The sequence below is a fragment of the Armigeres subalbatus genome, chromosome 2, assembly GCF_024139115.2.
Source record: "Armigeres subalbatus isolate Guangzhou_Male chromosome 2, GZ_Asu_2, whole genome shotgun sequence".
NCBI classification, from domain to species: domain Eukaryota; kingdom Metazoa; phylum Arthropoda; class Insecta; order Diptera; family Culicidae; genus Armigeres; species Armigeres subalbatus.
Window position 1 is genome coordinate 8,794,325 of NC_085140.1, and position 15,412 is coordinate 8,809,736.

Sequence of the window (15,412 nt, forward strand, 5' to 3'; positions counted from 1 at the left end):
GAGGAATTTTTGGAGGATTTTTTGAAAGAATTTAAGGAATGAATTTCCAAAAAAAGTATTGGAGGAATTTAAGAACTCCTTGTGGATTTTCCCAAAAACAAAATTGATGGGGTGGGTGGATGGGGAAATGCATGGTGAAATGTCCTAAAAAATTTTGAAGAATTAGGAAGGACTTCATGGAGGAGATTCTTAAGGAATTCTGAACTGAAGAAAATTAAAAAAAAATAAACTCTGACATCGGAATGACCTCGGATCTATTGTACGAGCGCTTCGTTATGGATTGTGCTAAATGTGCGCGAGTTAAGATTCTTGCGACGGAGAGTTCTTTAAAAAAAGGGATCTACAGCAGCCTACGCTGCACTCTGGGCTGCCTGGTGTGAAGTCCAATCCATTGCTGATGTTCCCAATCGATGAACTGCTGATGATGCTTAACTCTGCGGCTGTTGCTGTGTGACCCATGTTGCTGACGTCGGTAAAGGGCCTCATACAGGGGATGGACAAAATAATTAGGATAGGCAAATTTTGGGTAAAATTAGATGTGTTGTAACTATCTTAGTTATCATCCGATTTTGACAATTCAGGCATGCCCGAACTAGAAAATTAATGCAATTTGACGGTATGTCCATGGAACCGACTATGGCCACCGGATTCCGGAGATATTCCGGGTTTTTCGGAGGTAGGTTCAAAACCGTAAATTTGAGGTGGATATTAGGAGAAGTTGTGGTTAAAAATTAAATAATATTAGTAACCACAAATGAAGTAGGGCTCTTGCTGATTGGAACCATATATTGAGATTTGGAATCGGACCAGAATCAAGTGAGATATGGCCATTTCTTTAAAATCGGTTCCGATCGATACTTATCAAAGGGGTTAGGTCACAACTTCATTTGAATCTCGCTTTTTGATAGATCGTCCACTATGATTTTATTCTAGAAGGCCTCTAATGTGTCCAGAATGAAAAAACAATTGAATAAACGGATTGAATAAACGGAGTCGCTGGGATGTCCCCGGGGAACCTGTGAATGGGGACATTTAAGTTTTAGCACCAAAACCAGTCGTTCGACGGCTCTTTTTTCATGGTTTTCGATCAGGAAGCGAAGTATGAATATAAAATGGTCAATTTACGGTTCTGACCGCTTCCAGGACCTACGGATTGACCCCGGTTAAAATAAAATGTCTCCAGGAGCAATCCGTGGGTCTTGGAAGCGGTCAGAGCCGTCAATGGAGGCTCATGTGCCTAAGAGTTGCGATCGCGTACCGTACCGTGTCGCACGATGCACTTTGCGTCATCACCGGTATGATGCCTATTGACATCGTTATCGGTGAAGACATAGAGTGCTTCGAAATGCGCGGCACGAGAGGCATCCGTAGGACTGTCAGGTTGGCCTCAATGGTCAAATGGCAGCGTGCGTGGGACAGTTCCACTAAGGGTAGATGGACACATAGGTTGATACCGGAGATAGGTACGTGGGTCAAGAGGTGCCATGGGGAAATCACTTTCCACCTGACCCAGGTCCTTACAGGCCATGGTTGCTTCAGACAGTACCTATACCGGTTCGGACACTCGGCCTCGCCCGAGTTTCCGGTGTGCGTAGGTTTAGAGGAAACGGCGGAACACGTGTTGTTCGTGTGCCCGCGTTTTCGCACAATGCGCGACCACATGCTTGCCACATGTGGTCTGGACACTACCCCGGACAACCTAGTCCGGAGGATGTGTAAAGATGAAGTTGGCTGGAACGCCGTTTTATCGGCTATCGTCCAAATCGTCTCGGAGCTACACAGAAGGTGGCGCGTGGACTCAAGGATGGCTAGTTCAGGCGCAAATAAGAGGTGGTCCAAGGGTTCGGAGTCGGCTTCATGGGTCATACCGGTGCCCTGTGGTCGAACTCGATCCTTTTATCGAACAAGTGGTCGCGTGAAGAACAACATGGTATCGTCGCTTTCGCGGCGTCGGTCAACCGGGCGGGTTCCGAGCCCGAGGACGGAAAGGGGTCCTCGTCAAGGCTGGGGCAGGCGTAGGCACCGCGTCGGCAAGTCCCGCTGTGTGCTGGCGAATAGACCCTATCGCAGAAAGGTCAATTTGGGGTGCACGCGGCATCATCATTCTTGATACCAGTCGTGCAGAGGGAAGCAGGCGCGAAGTCGACCCTGCTCACCTTCCGAGGACATAGGGCGTGGTAAGGCCACCTGGAAAGCCGGCAATGCGCTGGCACGATACCATGGTGTTCTTCTAAAAAAGCGAGTCACTATGTTCGATGCTGCAAAGACACGCAGCTAACCTCGAGGGTGCGTTATGCACTGGCCCCCCTTTGAAGCATTACTTTCTGGTTGTACCGAAGGGACGATGGGCTTGGCGGCAATGGAAAAGGTTTAGCTGGTAGGGGATGCAGTCCTGCCTCCCTCATTGGAGGTGGCCCCTAACCCAGCACTTCCTGATCAACCCAGGATGTCTGTTGAGCAGATTCCCCCTCCATTGTTTAGGAAGGAAAAAAAAGAGCCGTCAATGGACCATTTTATATTCATACTTCGCTTCCTGATCGAAAATCGAATGACTGGTTTTAGTGCTAAAACTAAAGTGTCCTTATTCACAGAATCCTCGGGGGCAATCAGTAGGTCCTGGAAGCGGTCAGAGCCGTCAATGGTAATTTTTAATTCATATTTCGCTTCCTTCGCTTCCAATCCGTAGATCCTGGAAGCGGTAAGAGCCATCAATGGACCATTTTATATTCATACTTTGCTTCCTGATCGAAAACCATGAAAAAAGAGCCGTCGAATGACTGGTTTTGGTGGCAAAAATTAAAGGTCCTCTTCCACAGGTTCTTCGGAGGCAACCAGTAGGCCCTGGAAGCAATCCGAGCCGACCAATGGACCATTTTAGATTCATACTTTGCTTCCTGATCGAAAACCACGAAAAAAGAGCCGTCGAATAACTGGTTTTGGTGGTAAAAATAAAATGTCCTCTTCCACAGGTTCCTCGGAGGCAACCAGTAGGTCCTGGAAGCGGTCGGAGCCATCAATGGACCATTTTATATTCATACTTCGCTTCCTGATCGAAAACCATGAAAAAAGAGCCGTCGAACGACTGATTTTGGTGGTAAAACTAAAATGTCCCCTTCCACAGGTTCCCCGGGGTCAATCCGTAGGTCCTGGAAGCGGTCAGAGCCGTCAATGGACTATTTTCTATTCATACTTCGCTTCCTGATCGAAAACCATGAAAAAAGAGCCGTCGAATGACTGATTTTGGTGCTAAAACTTAAATGTCCCCATTCACAGGTTCCCCGGGGACATCCCAGCGACTCCAGGATTCGTTTATTCAATTGGTTTTTCATTCTGGACACATTAGAGGCCATCTAGAATAAAATCATTGTGGACGATCTATCAAAAAGCGAGATTCAAATGAAGTTGTGGCCTGACCCCTTTGATAAGTATCGATCGGAACCGATTTTAAAGAAATGGCCATATCTCACTTAATTCTGGTCCGATTCCAAATCTCAATATATGGTTCCAATCAGCAAGAGCCCTACTTCATTTGTGGTTACTAATATTATTCAATTTTTAACCACAACTTCTCCTAATATCCACCTCAAATTTACGGTTTTGAACCTACCTCCGAAAACCCGGAATATCTCCGGAATCCGGTGGCCATAGTCGGTTCCATGGACATACCGTCAAACTGCATTAATTTTCTAGTTCGGGCATGCCTGAATTGTCAAAATCGGATGATAACTAAGATAGTTACAACACATCTAATTTTACCTAAAATTTGCCTATCCTAATTATTTTGTCCATCCCCTGTACGCCTGTCACTGGCGAACAAAGTGTCGTATTCCAGCCGAAAACGGCTGAATGGAATCCGCCGTTGAAGAGCGGTGCGACTATTCGTTTTCAAATTCGACAACAAACTGCCGGTGCAATCTTCGTCGTTGCTACTCAACCCGATGGCTACTACACAAAGCTTGTGTACTCTGCATCGAAGCTTGAAGGGCCCAATCGTTAATGCGAACATATTTATTTTCGGTTAGTTACTGCAAATAAATGCTTTTTCGAATTTTTATAATCAAGCAGGTATCTCAAGCATATTAAATCGTTGTATTACTGCATGATTGAGTGTTTGATTTTGATGAAGTATAGAAAACAAAAGTGTGCATAAAAATTGCCTTGCCATAACAAATGGTGGCCAATAAAAAGATGGTAGAGCATTAACACTGTTGTTTACATTTTAAAATCCAGATGTCGCACATGTCGGGCTAGGGTTTCACTACTCCGCCTTCTCCCCCTGACGTCGGTTGCACCATCGTTGGAATGCGGCAAAGTCCGGTTGGCGACATCGTTAACTCGCCCTTCCTTGGTGATGAACCACCTTGTAGTGATGGATAGAGTGCTTATAATAGTTACCATAGGAGGCTTTGGTTTGTTATAAATGTCAGAAGAATAGAATTGTAAATCAGTCTTCCAATGCTTGTCAAGAAGTACAGAAGCAAAAATGAAAAGCCTTCATTCGCATCTCCGGTCACAACATTGTCTCCCTAGGTGGAACTAAGAAGCGATTCTGAAGAAATATTGCAAGAAATTTGAATGAAATCAGAAATATTGAATTTGGCGTATTTTGGAACAATATCAGTAATTTAGGTTGCTGTTTTCTGCGTTTATAAAATCAAATCATCGAAGATCGGAAAAGGCTCTTGTATTTTTGAATTGTTATTACTGTATGGCTCTGATAAAGATTGCAGAATATTCTGAAGTCCAATAAAAGTAGTGAGGTATTCCAGTTCACAATATGCTTTTATAGATCAGATAAAAACAACAGCAGAGGGCTTTTCAGACTGGATTAACACTGTGTTACACTAAATGCAATCTGGAATACCTGATGGCTTCCAATGACAATGTTAGGTCAAGCAAATACTACTTCGGCGAGTAAGAAAAAAAAAGCAAAGTACTGGAATGATGCTCTACGTTCAGGTTGAGTACCACAGTTCTATAAAGCAGAGACAAATTTAGATAAGTCCGATTGAGAAGGCGGAATATCTAGTTGTCACTAAATAAAGATGTTCCGTGTTAGGGGCACAGACAATCCTGATGATGGTTGGTCCAATTGAGAAGGTGGAGAACCACACTTGAACTAAGCTTTGCTGGATAATGTATATATGTGCTTATAATAGTTATAATGTTGAAACGAACTCATTTATAAACTAACAGTTGTTTAAAAATCGGTTTTAATTGAACTGAATACAGCAATATTCGCATTTCATGGATTTATGTAAAAAAAAAAAAACAAATCATGGGCATAGAAAAAACCGTTCATTATTTTGGATTATTTGGAGTAAATCATAGAGTTGACAGGCAATGAAATGACAAAAGAAATGTTGTGATTATTTAATATTATCTATGATATAACAATGAAGTCCACGTTTGCATTTTTTAAAGATTTCAAAATTTTATTGTTGAATATTAATCTATTGTAACTATGCTTACATGCGTGACTATAGCCCGAACCACTGTACGCTCGAGATAGAAAACAATTATTTTGTGTGCAGCAGATTCAATGTTCTAAGTGATCAAATCATCATGAAAGGTTGTGATCTGTTCATAAATTAAATGAAAATACGGTAGTTATCCACCCTTTAACAACAGATAATACGAAGACTAGAAGGATGATTAACAGAAAAGTGATAAAGTTACTGTGACTTTTATTGCAAACTGAATTAATTCAAGTTCACAATTTTCTTTAAAATAATATTGTAAAAAGATGGTATGTGTTGTAAAGTAAACATATTTCAATGTAGATTAGAAACATATGAGCCTCTGGTTTATGATGAACGTAAGAAAAATAGAATTTCAAATCAGTCATCCAACAAATGTCGAGGAAGATAGAAGCAAAAGAAAGCTGATCCCACGCAATTCGTTCAAGAGTTCAATCATGACAAACGAGCCTTCAACTCATTTTTATTTATTTAGATTGCTATATTCTGTACAAATAGAAGAACATAAAGAGATTAGAGAAAGGGAGTAATGTAGTGATGGATAGAGTGCTTATAATAGTTACCATAGGAGGCTTTGGTTTGTTATAAATGTCAGAAGAATAGAATTGTAAATCAGTCTTCCAATGATTGTCAAGAAGTACAGAAGCAAAAATGAAAAGCCTTCATTCGCATCTCCGGTCACAACACACCTGAGACATTGTGTTCGCTGTTGTAAATGTTCTGAAGTTGTTGGTGTTATTCCTGACCTTTGCGTCGGCGTGATGATCGTTGACGTTTGGAATTGTCTTCAATTTTATTTTGGATATTCTGTGGGAGAAAAGGCTGAAGAGAATACCGAATCCGATTATGATGGGGAGAATGATCAATCCTCCAAACAATGACCAATGTGGTGGAAAGTGCAGGCTGCAGCTTATCAACCGAAGTAGATCCAAATCTTTTCGGGTTTCTGTTTGATGCTTGTGGTGATGCTCCATGCTGAGATTTAGGCTTTGGTCCGATTCGTGAATTAAAATCGAATTAAACTTAAAAATGACAGTTCGAAAATTTTCAAATAACCCTGCTTGCAGAGCAAGATTACTTTTGACAGATATTGAATCATTTTTGATAGATGTTTTGTTGGTATTGCTGGGTAGCACCAGCCATTCCTATGAGCGGGGGATTTCATAATTTTCGAACTGTCACTTTTAAGTTTAATTTGATTTTAATTCGCGAATCGGACCAAAGCCTTAGTATGTCACAATTTCTAGTTAAGGTTATTCCGTCCAAAAGGAGATGTAAAGGTTTTCCTGTTATGTTTCTGTCTTTAAGAGAGAATCCTCTCGGTAGCGGCACTGTCGGATGACAGGGTAAAGTTGTTTACGGTGTTGATGAGCCAGGGTTTGCAGAAAACGCTCTCAATAGATAACGAATAACGATAAAAGAAAGGCAAAAACTGTTCCGAATCATAACAAGCCATGATAACAAATTTATCAAACTTGTATCCAAGTGCTAGAAAGCAGAATCGGATATATCAGTCCCCACACAGACAGAAGTGATGCTTTTCGCTTTGTTTTCGCTCATTTTGTGTTGCGAAAATTATCAGAAATTTATCATGGGGTATAGTTCCCGAATCAGTTCTTTATCATGACAGATTGCGAAAAAAAATCTTTCGCGGTATGCTACATATCGTATATGTATATACAGAGACGATAAGTGAGAGACTTTTTAATTCTCTTTTGAATTCAAACCCTGATCGAGAGCTACGACTTGTTGTTGTACGGGGTTCGACGTGTAATTGCATTTGGCTGCTTCACCGTCTAGTAGATTTGGTATGCATTTGAAATTGGCTACTTCGGTATAGAGATGAGTGACGTTTAACGCTCGCACACTGATGTGCAATTCGGCATGTGTAAATACATGTTTGTTTTCCTTCTGCTCATAACCTCAAAATTGATCGAGTCATCACGATGGTTGCGAAGGAGTCAAAAAATATATGGAAATATACTCATTGTTACCCAAACTTTGCTGAGCAGCACCATCTAGGAGTGTTTGTTTTCCTTTTATCGCCACTCACACATTCGGACGTGAGAATCTCAATCCTCGATGGTTAGTTCTAGCGTTTTGACAACAAACTTTTCAGTGGGATGAATCAGGAAAAGCTTATTCGATGAATTAATCTGCTGATGGCCATAGAAGATCGAGTACACGTGAATTCTGTGAAAAAATCTGGGATCCAACTTCTGGAATTTGATGAGTAGTACGATTTCTTGAGTGTTCGTGGCAATTGATATTTTGGCATACGTGACGACCTCTGAAGATGAATAAATTGTGACATTTTCTCTTAAACATTTCTATCTCATTTTTAGTTTAAATTTTCTCATTCAAAATACCAAACTTAGCCAACATTATTGTGTCTACTATTTTTTCTACCTTTTCGTAAAGATTTTTGAGATTGAAGAGGATATTAATGAAAAATAATTCCGATGATTTTGATTTAAATGATTGAATAGTAGAGTGGGGCGCAGTTGTATGGAAAAACGCAGACTTCATCCAATCAAGTGAGATCAAGGTTTTTCTAAATCATTTTGGGACCCCAATAAACTGTGCAAAATATGGGCTCGATTGGTTGCGTCCTCGTTTCCGCTTCGCGTTTAAAATTTATATAGAGATTAGTATTTCCACACTCTAACTAAGACTAACTTTATTCAACTACCTCAATGTCACACTTCGATTAATGTTCAGAATGCCTACGCTGCACTCTGGGCTACCTGGTGTGAAGTCCAATCCATTGCTGATGTTCCCAAACGATGAACTGCTGATGATGCTTAACTCTGCGGCTGTTGCTGTGTGACCCATGTTGCTGACGTCGGTGGCACCATCGTCGGAACGCGGCAAAGTCCAGTTGGCGACATCGTTAACTCCCGCAACATGATTGGGATTTCAGAAAATCCTTTTAAAGACAATTTCACCGTCCTCAATCAGTGGTGGATCAGACTGAACACTTACATAAGACGACTAACAACACCCAGGAGATTCCACAACATATCACACAATACGTTCAGAAGGCCCGCGCTACTAACACACAGCCTTCAGATTTAGATTATAGAAAATACCTTGTTTCAAAAATGATTGGAAGATGCAATAATTCTACGTAATTTGTTTCTATGAAACAGAGTAGTTAGCATCATACCGGGTGTTGCGGGTTGATAAGAAGAAAACACCGATTTGATACGCTTTCATACCGTTTTGACTTAAATCCAGAACATGACTCATACTTTGAACATCGACGTTAAAGTTCTCTAAAACTGAAACTTTCATTAGTTTTACGTGCGGAGAATCAAGATTACAAACGAATTCATTATCCTGTGGAAGAAATATACATGAATAAAGTTAATTATAATAGGTATCATGTTTGGGAATTGAGTACAAGCAGTTTATAATGGATAATGTGTCCCGGATTGATCCACGAAAAATCTGGTCACTTAAGTTTATAAGGAAACCGAATTTACATCGAAATCGACGAAATCAGTTTATCCAGAAATAGCCAAATTGATATTAATTTATCGAAAAAATTCCAAGAGATGCAAAGATGTGCAATTCTGAATCTGATAACTATTCCGCAAACATGACATTCAAAAATAATATAAACCATGCCAAAATTCTATCAAACCAAGCACATATTCAACATTTCACATTGGTGAAATCATAAAACTGTATTTCTGGCAGCAATATGGCATTGCTTTATCGTACGGACTATTGAAAATCATCTCAAACTAGGTATTTTGTTTTACACAATAGGACGCGTTTCACCTCTAATGGGCGTTTCCCCCCACTTTTCCATTTGCTCAATTCGTCAAGTTATGTCGCTGAGCCTCCTAGAAAAAACTCGTTCCCGCAGTTGAGCGAATAAGGGCGATTCAACTATGACGTCCACTACTTTTTGAGATTTCTAGGCAGATGTTCCTTTCACTGTTCCTTGTAAATACTGTCATTAAATCATAGACCCCCTGCCTCTAAAACCTGTGACGTCATTATTGAATGACCTTTTATCTTTCAGTACGACATGGCAATACTTTAAAAAATAATTTAGATTCATGTTTTTGCCCAGAAAAGCATGATTATATTTCTGTTAAAAACAAAAAAAACGTGAATTCACTTTTCAAAAAAAGCAAGCAGAAAAACATCCAATTATACGACTGAATGAGCCAAATTATGGACGTTTTTTCGGTCGATTAGTCTGTTTTTATCTCGTGCTTAAATTATTTTCAGCGTGAGTTTTGAGAATTGAAGCTTTGGTCGATAGCTAAACCAATTCCAAAGCTACTTTGAATTATTCAATTGTACAATTGAGCGACCATCCGACTGTTCATCATAATGGAATCTAATGGAAGTGGCCCAAATCAAAACACCAATCAATTAATTATTGTTTCTCTACCTTGCGTGCTTACTGAATTCTGTGCTCTTCATCATTTAGGTTAAACACACTTTATTTATCTCACATCGTTATGGTTGCCAATTAATCGAAACAGATGCTCCAGGAAAGTTGTGCCTAAATCAAAACGCTATTCTCTACACATGTATAGGATAAAAGCAGTTCCGATGCTTAATATCAAATTTAATTTTGATGTTCCTTTTAATTTATTTAAACTACTCTCTTATTTAAAGCTTTGTGTGAAAAAAGATAGAGCTACTTTCGAAGGTCACTTCTTCCGACCTAAAACAATCACTTTTTTTTTTGTTTTGGTGTTAACAGAACAAGCTCAAGGCTCATAAAAAGTAATGGTCGACGGGTCACTTCCACTGCATCTCAACACAGGTTCACTGGGTCACGCGTACGCACAATGCATTTATTTTTTTTCCAGTGTGCAATGGTTTTATGGTGCGCGAGTTTCCCGTCGACCCGTCTGTTGCTGACAAACTGCTCATTCAAACGCAAATGGAATCAACTACGAGCTTCATTGTGATGTTGGTTCTGGGCATACAATTATGTGGTTGACTGACCAGTTCATGTGTATGGAATAGTATAAGAGAAAAGCGGTTGATTTAAGTTCTAAAAAAATATATATTCAAATACTTTTTTTTCTGGTTTTCACGTATAAAAATTATAAAAAAAACAGACTTTCCCATTTGTTCTACGCAAGTTTTCAACATCACCACATCAGAACATAAATCATGTCTTGTCTATCCGACGGCTAGCGTATGAGTGGATTTTGCAAAGCTCGGATCAATTATACCGAGGAACGAATTTTAATTTTGTTATAAATTTAAAACAGTGCGAAACCTGCAGCTCAATTTGAATACAGTGCGTAACGAACAATACAACAATACAAATGTGATTTTTCATGGAGGAATAGCAGTTCCAACGTAATAAACAGAGGGATCTTATATTGAGCCGAGTCGTTCCTATGTGGACAATAGACATACAGATAACAGCGCTGTTCTCAGAATTGGCGTTCTGCTAAATTCTTAACTTCTGTTCGCCTTTAACCTACTTGTCGCTTGTCTGCAATATCTGTTCATTCTATTCTTAATTACTTTGCCCGCTCCTACCTTCAGTAGTTGAATATAGCACTCGTCTATAAATGCCGATACTGTCAACTATGATTTCCAATAATTATTTTATTAAATACTAGCAGACGCGACGAACGTCATTTCACCTAAAATTGATTTACTATCTGATTAGTTCTCGAGTCATGCAAAAAATTCTAGTTGGTTTGTATGCGAGCCTCCCTTTCCAGAAGGGGGAGGGGTTTCAATCCACCACAGAAACATATATTTCCTTCCAAAACCTCCACATGCCAGATTTGGTTCCATTTGCTTGATTAATTCTTGAGTTATGATGAAATTGGTGTTTCATTTGTATGAAAAACCCCCCTTATCAAAGAGGGTCTAGAACCTTCCTCGGCCCCGAAAACCTCTGCATACAAATTTTCACGCCGATCGTTTCAGTAGTTTCCGAGTCTATAAGGGTCAGACAGACAGAAATTAATTTTTATGTATATAGATTAATAGTTCGATGACACTAGAAATAGCAACACTACATCAATATAGAAGAAAGATATATATGTTGTGTCACGTAGGACGACTTCCTACATTTTCATTAAAATACAGGACTTTGAATATGCACCATTCAAATTATGCACGGGCAAAAACGATTTAAAGTTTCACCATAAACTTTTCTGATACACTGTATCTATGGGTTCCAATCCAATAGTTATCGATTTTAATAAATGCGTCCGGTTGACCGAAAATCATTTTGAATCTTCTAATGTTTTCTATTGAATTTATCAACTCTCGTTGTTTTCGATTTTCCTTTTCAGCCTTGTGTATGGTGATCGCTTGTGTATCGTTTCCTTTTGGTTGGAATTCGGACGAGTTCCGGAAAATCTGTGGACCCGAGTCGAATCGCTTTGAAGTGGGCCTATGCGGGTTGCGGTGGGCCTATCCATTGGCGATCATTGGTATCATCGTTGTTGTATATTCCATTAATCAAAATGTTAAATTAATGTCTCCCTCATCCGTTTCAGCTTGCATCGATGGATTCATCCTTGCCACCCTGTCGTTCATTCTGGCAACGCGACACGTTCGACTGCAGCCGGAGCCGCAGTACCAGAGCAGCATGTACAAAGGTAACGTGTGTGATTTTCACTCCCCAAACTGTCCCGCAGGCAAAGTGTGAGGGAAAACCGGATACCGACCCGACCCTGTTCCGCTAGCCGACTTGCGTGCTTTATCTATTTCTGGTTTCTCGAATGTTTTTAAGGTGAAATCAACAACGCCTACGTTACAGATGCCGTTAGTATCGCCGGTTCGCGCAAGTCGTTGAACTTGCAGCCGGTCCTGTTGGTGGCACCACCCCATCACCACATGATGACCGGCAACGATACGCTGTCGAGTCGGACTGCCAGCCGTTACGGAGGACCCCGGCCGGACTACCACAGCTCGCTGCATCAGTTTCAGCTGTAGTTGGCGAGCGGACGATTTACCCTTGCTGTGGTGATAAATGCTTGCTTCTGCTGTATAGAAAAGGCGGTAGGTTTGTAGACTGTATAAGCGTTGTGGAAGTTATGGAACATTATTTCGCAGCGTGGAAAATTCAATTTTAAATACGTGATTTTCCGACATTTAAGCAGGTGGAACATAACTTCTGTAACGCCATTAACGTTAGAATTGCACAAAGACGTAAGGCGACCCGATATCATAGTTACGAAGCGTTACACGGAATTGTATACAACAAGTTGTATACAATATTGAATGAAACTTTCCTTAGCCCCCACGAGGAACAGTGTTGGAAGATAGTAACGAATTATTGCATTTTACTTATTTCCGATTCGGAAAACAAATCCACTCTTCGTAGACTTTTTCTGAATGTAAACTATTTTCTGAACACTCAAAATACTCGTTTCAAATTGTGCTCGAAGCATAGTATTTGCTCTTTTCTACAATTGTTATCTAGCATTTTATTTTAGTTTAGGTATTTTAGCATCAAATATACGAAATTTTAATTTTTAATGTGAATTCATTATAATTGATGACTCTTCCTGTTTTGCTCTCTTAATATTGCATACTAGCGAATTTTAAATTTTATATAAACGTCTTATCATCATCATCATCATCATAATTGGCCAGATGCGCGGCTACAAAGTAGACCATACTGAAGGTTGCTGCCTTCAACTTAGGAATGTTTGAGCTTTCAGATGTTCAATTGAGGTTTCCCATCAAAAAATTTTATTGGCTCAATCGTTTCTTTGGCTAATTTAAGGTCATGAAGGCTCGGATCCGAAAGGCAAATAAAAACACTGAACTTACGAATAATAATTTAATTGCTTCTTCTCGATTGTGCTTTATTATGACTACAGTGACTATAATAACAGTGTCGTCAAGTGTCAGAATTGGAACAGAATCGTCTGTCAGTTTCATACAAATGCGCGTTCCAAACGAGCAGGAGACCTGTCAAACGTGGCACATGACGTTACTCTTCTTATAGGACTCTAATTATGACAACTGATTTCCTCTTCTTTTTTTATAACAATCATCCAGCTCTACACGCTTAATTATATATAGTGATAAGCTGGGTGGTGCGGATAGAATCTATTTGGTTGTCAAACTGAAGCCAAAATTTTCTATTATGCCGGAGCCAAACATTGAAGATTGTGGTTATGTTCGTTTTAGATCTGATATTGAGAAGTATTGTTATTATTTGGGGAAAGAAATTAAAATGAATTTAGCTTGAGTTGTGCATTCTTTGTAACAAATATAGTAATAATGCACCTAAAAAGCACTCGTTACGATATTTCACGAGATTCAGCAGGTTATCGAAGCAGGAATGTTCGTAAACCACCGCACAGTGATTTCGCGATGGCAAAAACCCAAAAAAAATTTTTTTCTGGTATCACAATTATTTCATATTTCCCGACTTCTATAATACTTCGAGAATCATCAGAAAAAATTTCAAAAATATTGGATGAAAAATGAGATTACCAGGATTTTTCTAAGTTGAGCTGTTTTGGTGTGCTTTTTCTTGTCCCATAGAAAATGTATGGAAATTAATAATAAAATTCAATTTGATTTTTAACTAGGAAGGAAAGGGCTAAAATGGTCGTTCACTATATCACTTTGTAGCATTTTTTGCCTAGTTTTAGGATATCATAATGACGACTTGCGCAAATCTGCGCCCAGTCATTGGATTCGATGTTTAGCCGTTTCTATAACTAAGTTTTACTGAAAGGTTCTCATTTTACACCAGAACCTATTTTCCGTTAGAAGTGTTGAGGTATACAAACTCAAATACAATTCGACTCAGCTCGAGTAGTTGAATCGGTCTGATCGTGTGTTTTTGGTACATACCCGTGTTTGTTAATATGTATTTGTGTATGCGTGGGTGCACTAAAAGGTATGTAATGAAAATAAGCTGTTTTCGAGCAGTTATGTTAAACCGATCTCGATACAATAACTTTTATTAGAATGTGAACAACAAGTAAGGCTTCAATAAGGCAAATGTAAACAGGTTCTGCGTGGTGTGTATTAGCCTGAATAAGTTTTTCATAGGAATATACAAATAAGCATTCATTCTATAAAACGTGTTAAAAATAGTAGTTTGTGCTGGTTGCAAAAAGTTGATTTTTTCAGCACGAGTTGTACGTTTATCCAACGAGGTTTGTCGAGTTGGATAAATAATACGAGTCCTGAAAAAATCGAGTTTTGCAACGTGTTGCACACGCTATTTTTTCAATAACGAAAAATGGGCTTTAATATGATAAATCTGTACCAAATTTATACAGTCTAATTTACTTCAGAAGATAATTCTTGCCAAAAAAACATATTTCTGGAGAACAATTGGGTTCCATGTTATCTTCCCATTTTGCATAGCTCGACAAACATCGAAGCGATAAATTAATTGTCCTTTGATAAAAAAAAAATTGATGTCATGTTCATCAAACTATTGCATTTATAACGTGACGCAGAGAATACACTATTCGAACACATATCAAAGCTTATGCAGCAAAAAATGTAGTTATGTAACTACTGTTCTGATGTTGCATTTTCATTATAGCACCAAAATAAGTTGCATAATGGATTTTTTGCAATTCCTGATCATAATATCTAGTTTACAGTTCATCTTTTAGTGATAAAATGTTCATTAAAGCATCCATTTCGTTGGTATGGAAAAGTACCATACCAACGAAATGGATGCTTTAATGAACATTATGCAACTAAAATGGGTTGCATAATATTCATTATAACACACATTTGGGTGCTACAATGAAAAACCAACACCAGAACAGTCGTTACGTGACTACATTTTGCTGAATTAGCTTGGGTAAGTGCTCAAATAGTGTATTCTATGCGCCCCAAACATAATAGTTTGGCGGTCGAGACATCAAAAATTTCCAAAGGCAAGTACATCTATCGCTTCACGGCTTATTGAACTTTGCAATGTGGCACGGTAACAT

At 39.2% G+C, this 15,412-nt stretch overlaps 1 protein-coding gene across 9 annotated transcripts in view; it reads left to right on the forward strand.

The window, feature by feature from the left end:
* The window catches only part of LOC134214011 (LHFPL tetraspan subfamily member 3 protein), a 70,787-nt gene extending 57,816 nt beyond the window's left edge, over nt 1–12,971 (forward strand). For 8 of the 9 annotated variants that reach the window (XM_062693463.1, XM_062693460.1, XM_062693458.1 and 5 more), the window contains exons 5-7: nt 11,780–11,920; nt 11,987–12,088; nt 12,223–12,971. In XM_062693463.1, the coding sequence (XP_062549447.1) occupies nt 11,780–11,920; nt 11,987–12,088; nt 12,223–12,425 (446 nt within the window). In that variant the 3' untranslated portion in view covers nt 12,426–12,971. The remainder of the gene's footprint in view (nt 1–11,779; nt 11,921–11,986; nt 12,089–12,222) is intronic. The other variant, XM_062693466.1, reaches the window with a different exon arrangement.
* The last annotated feature ends 2,441 nt before the right edge of the window (nt 12,972–15,412 follow it).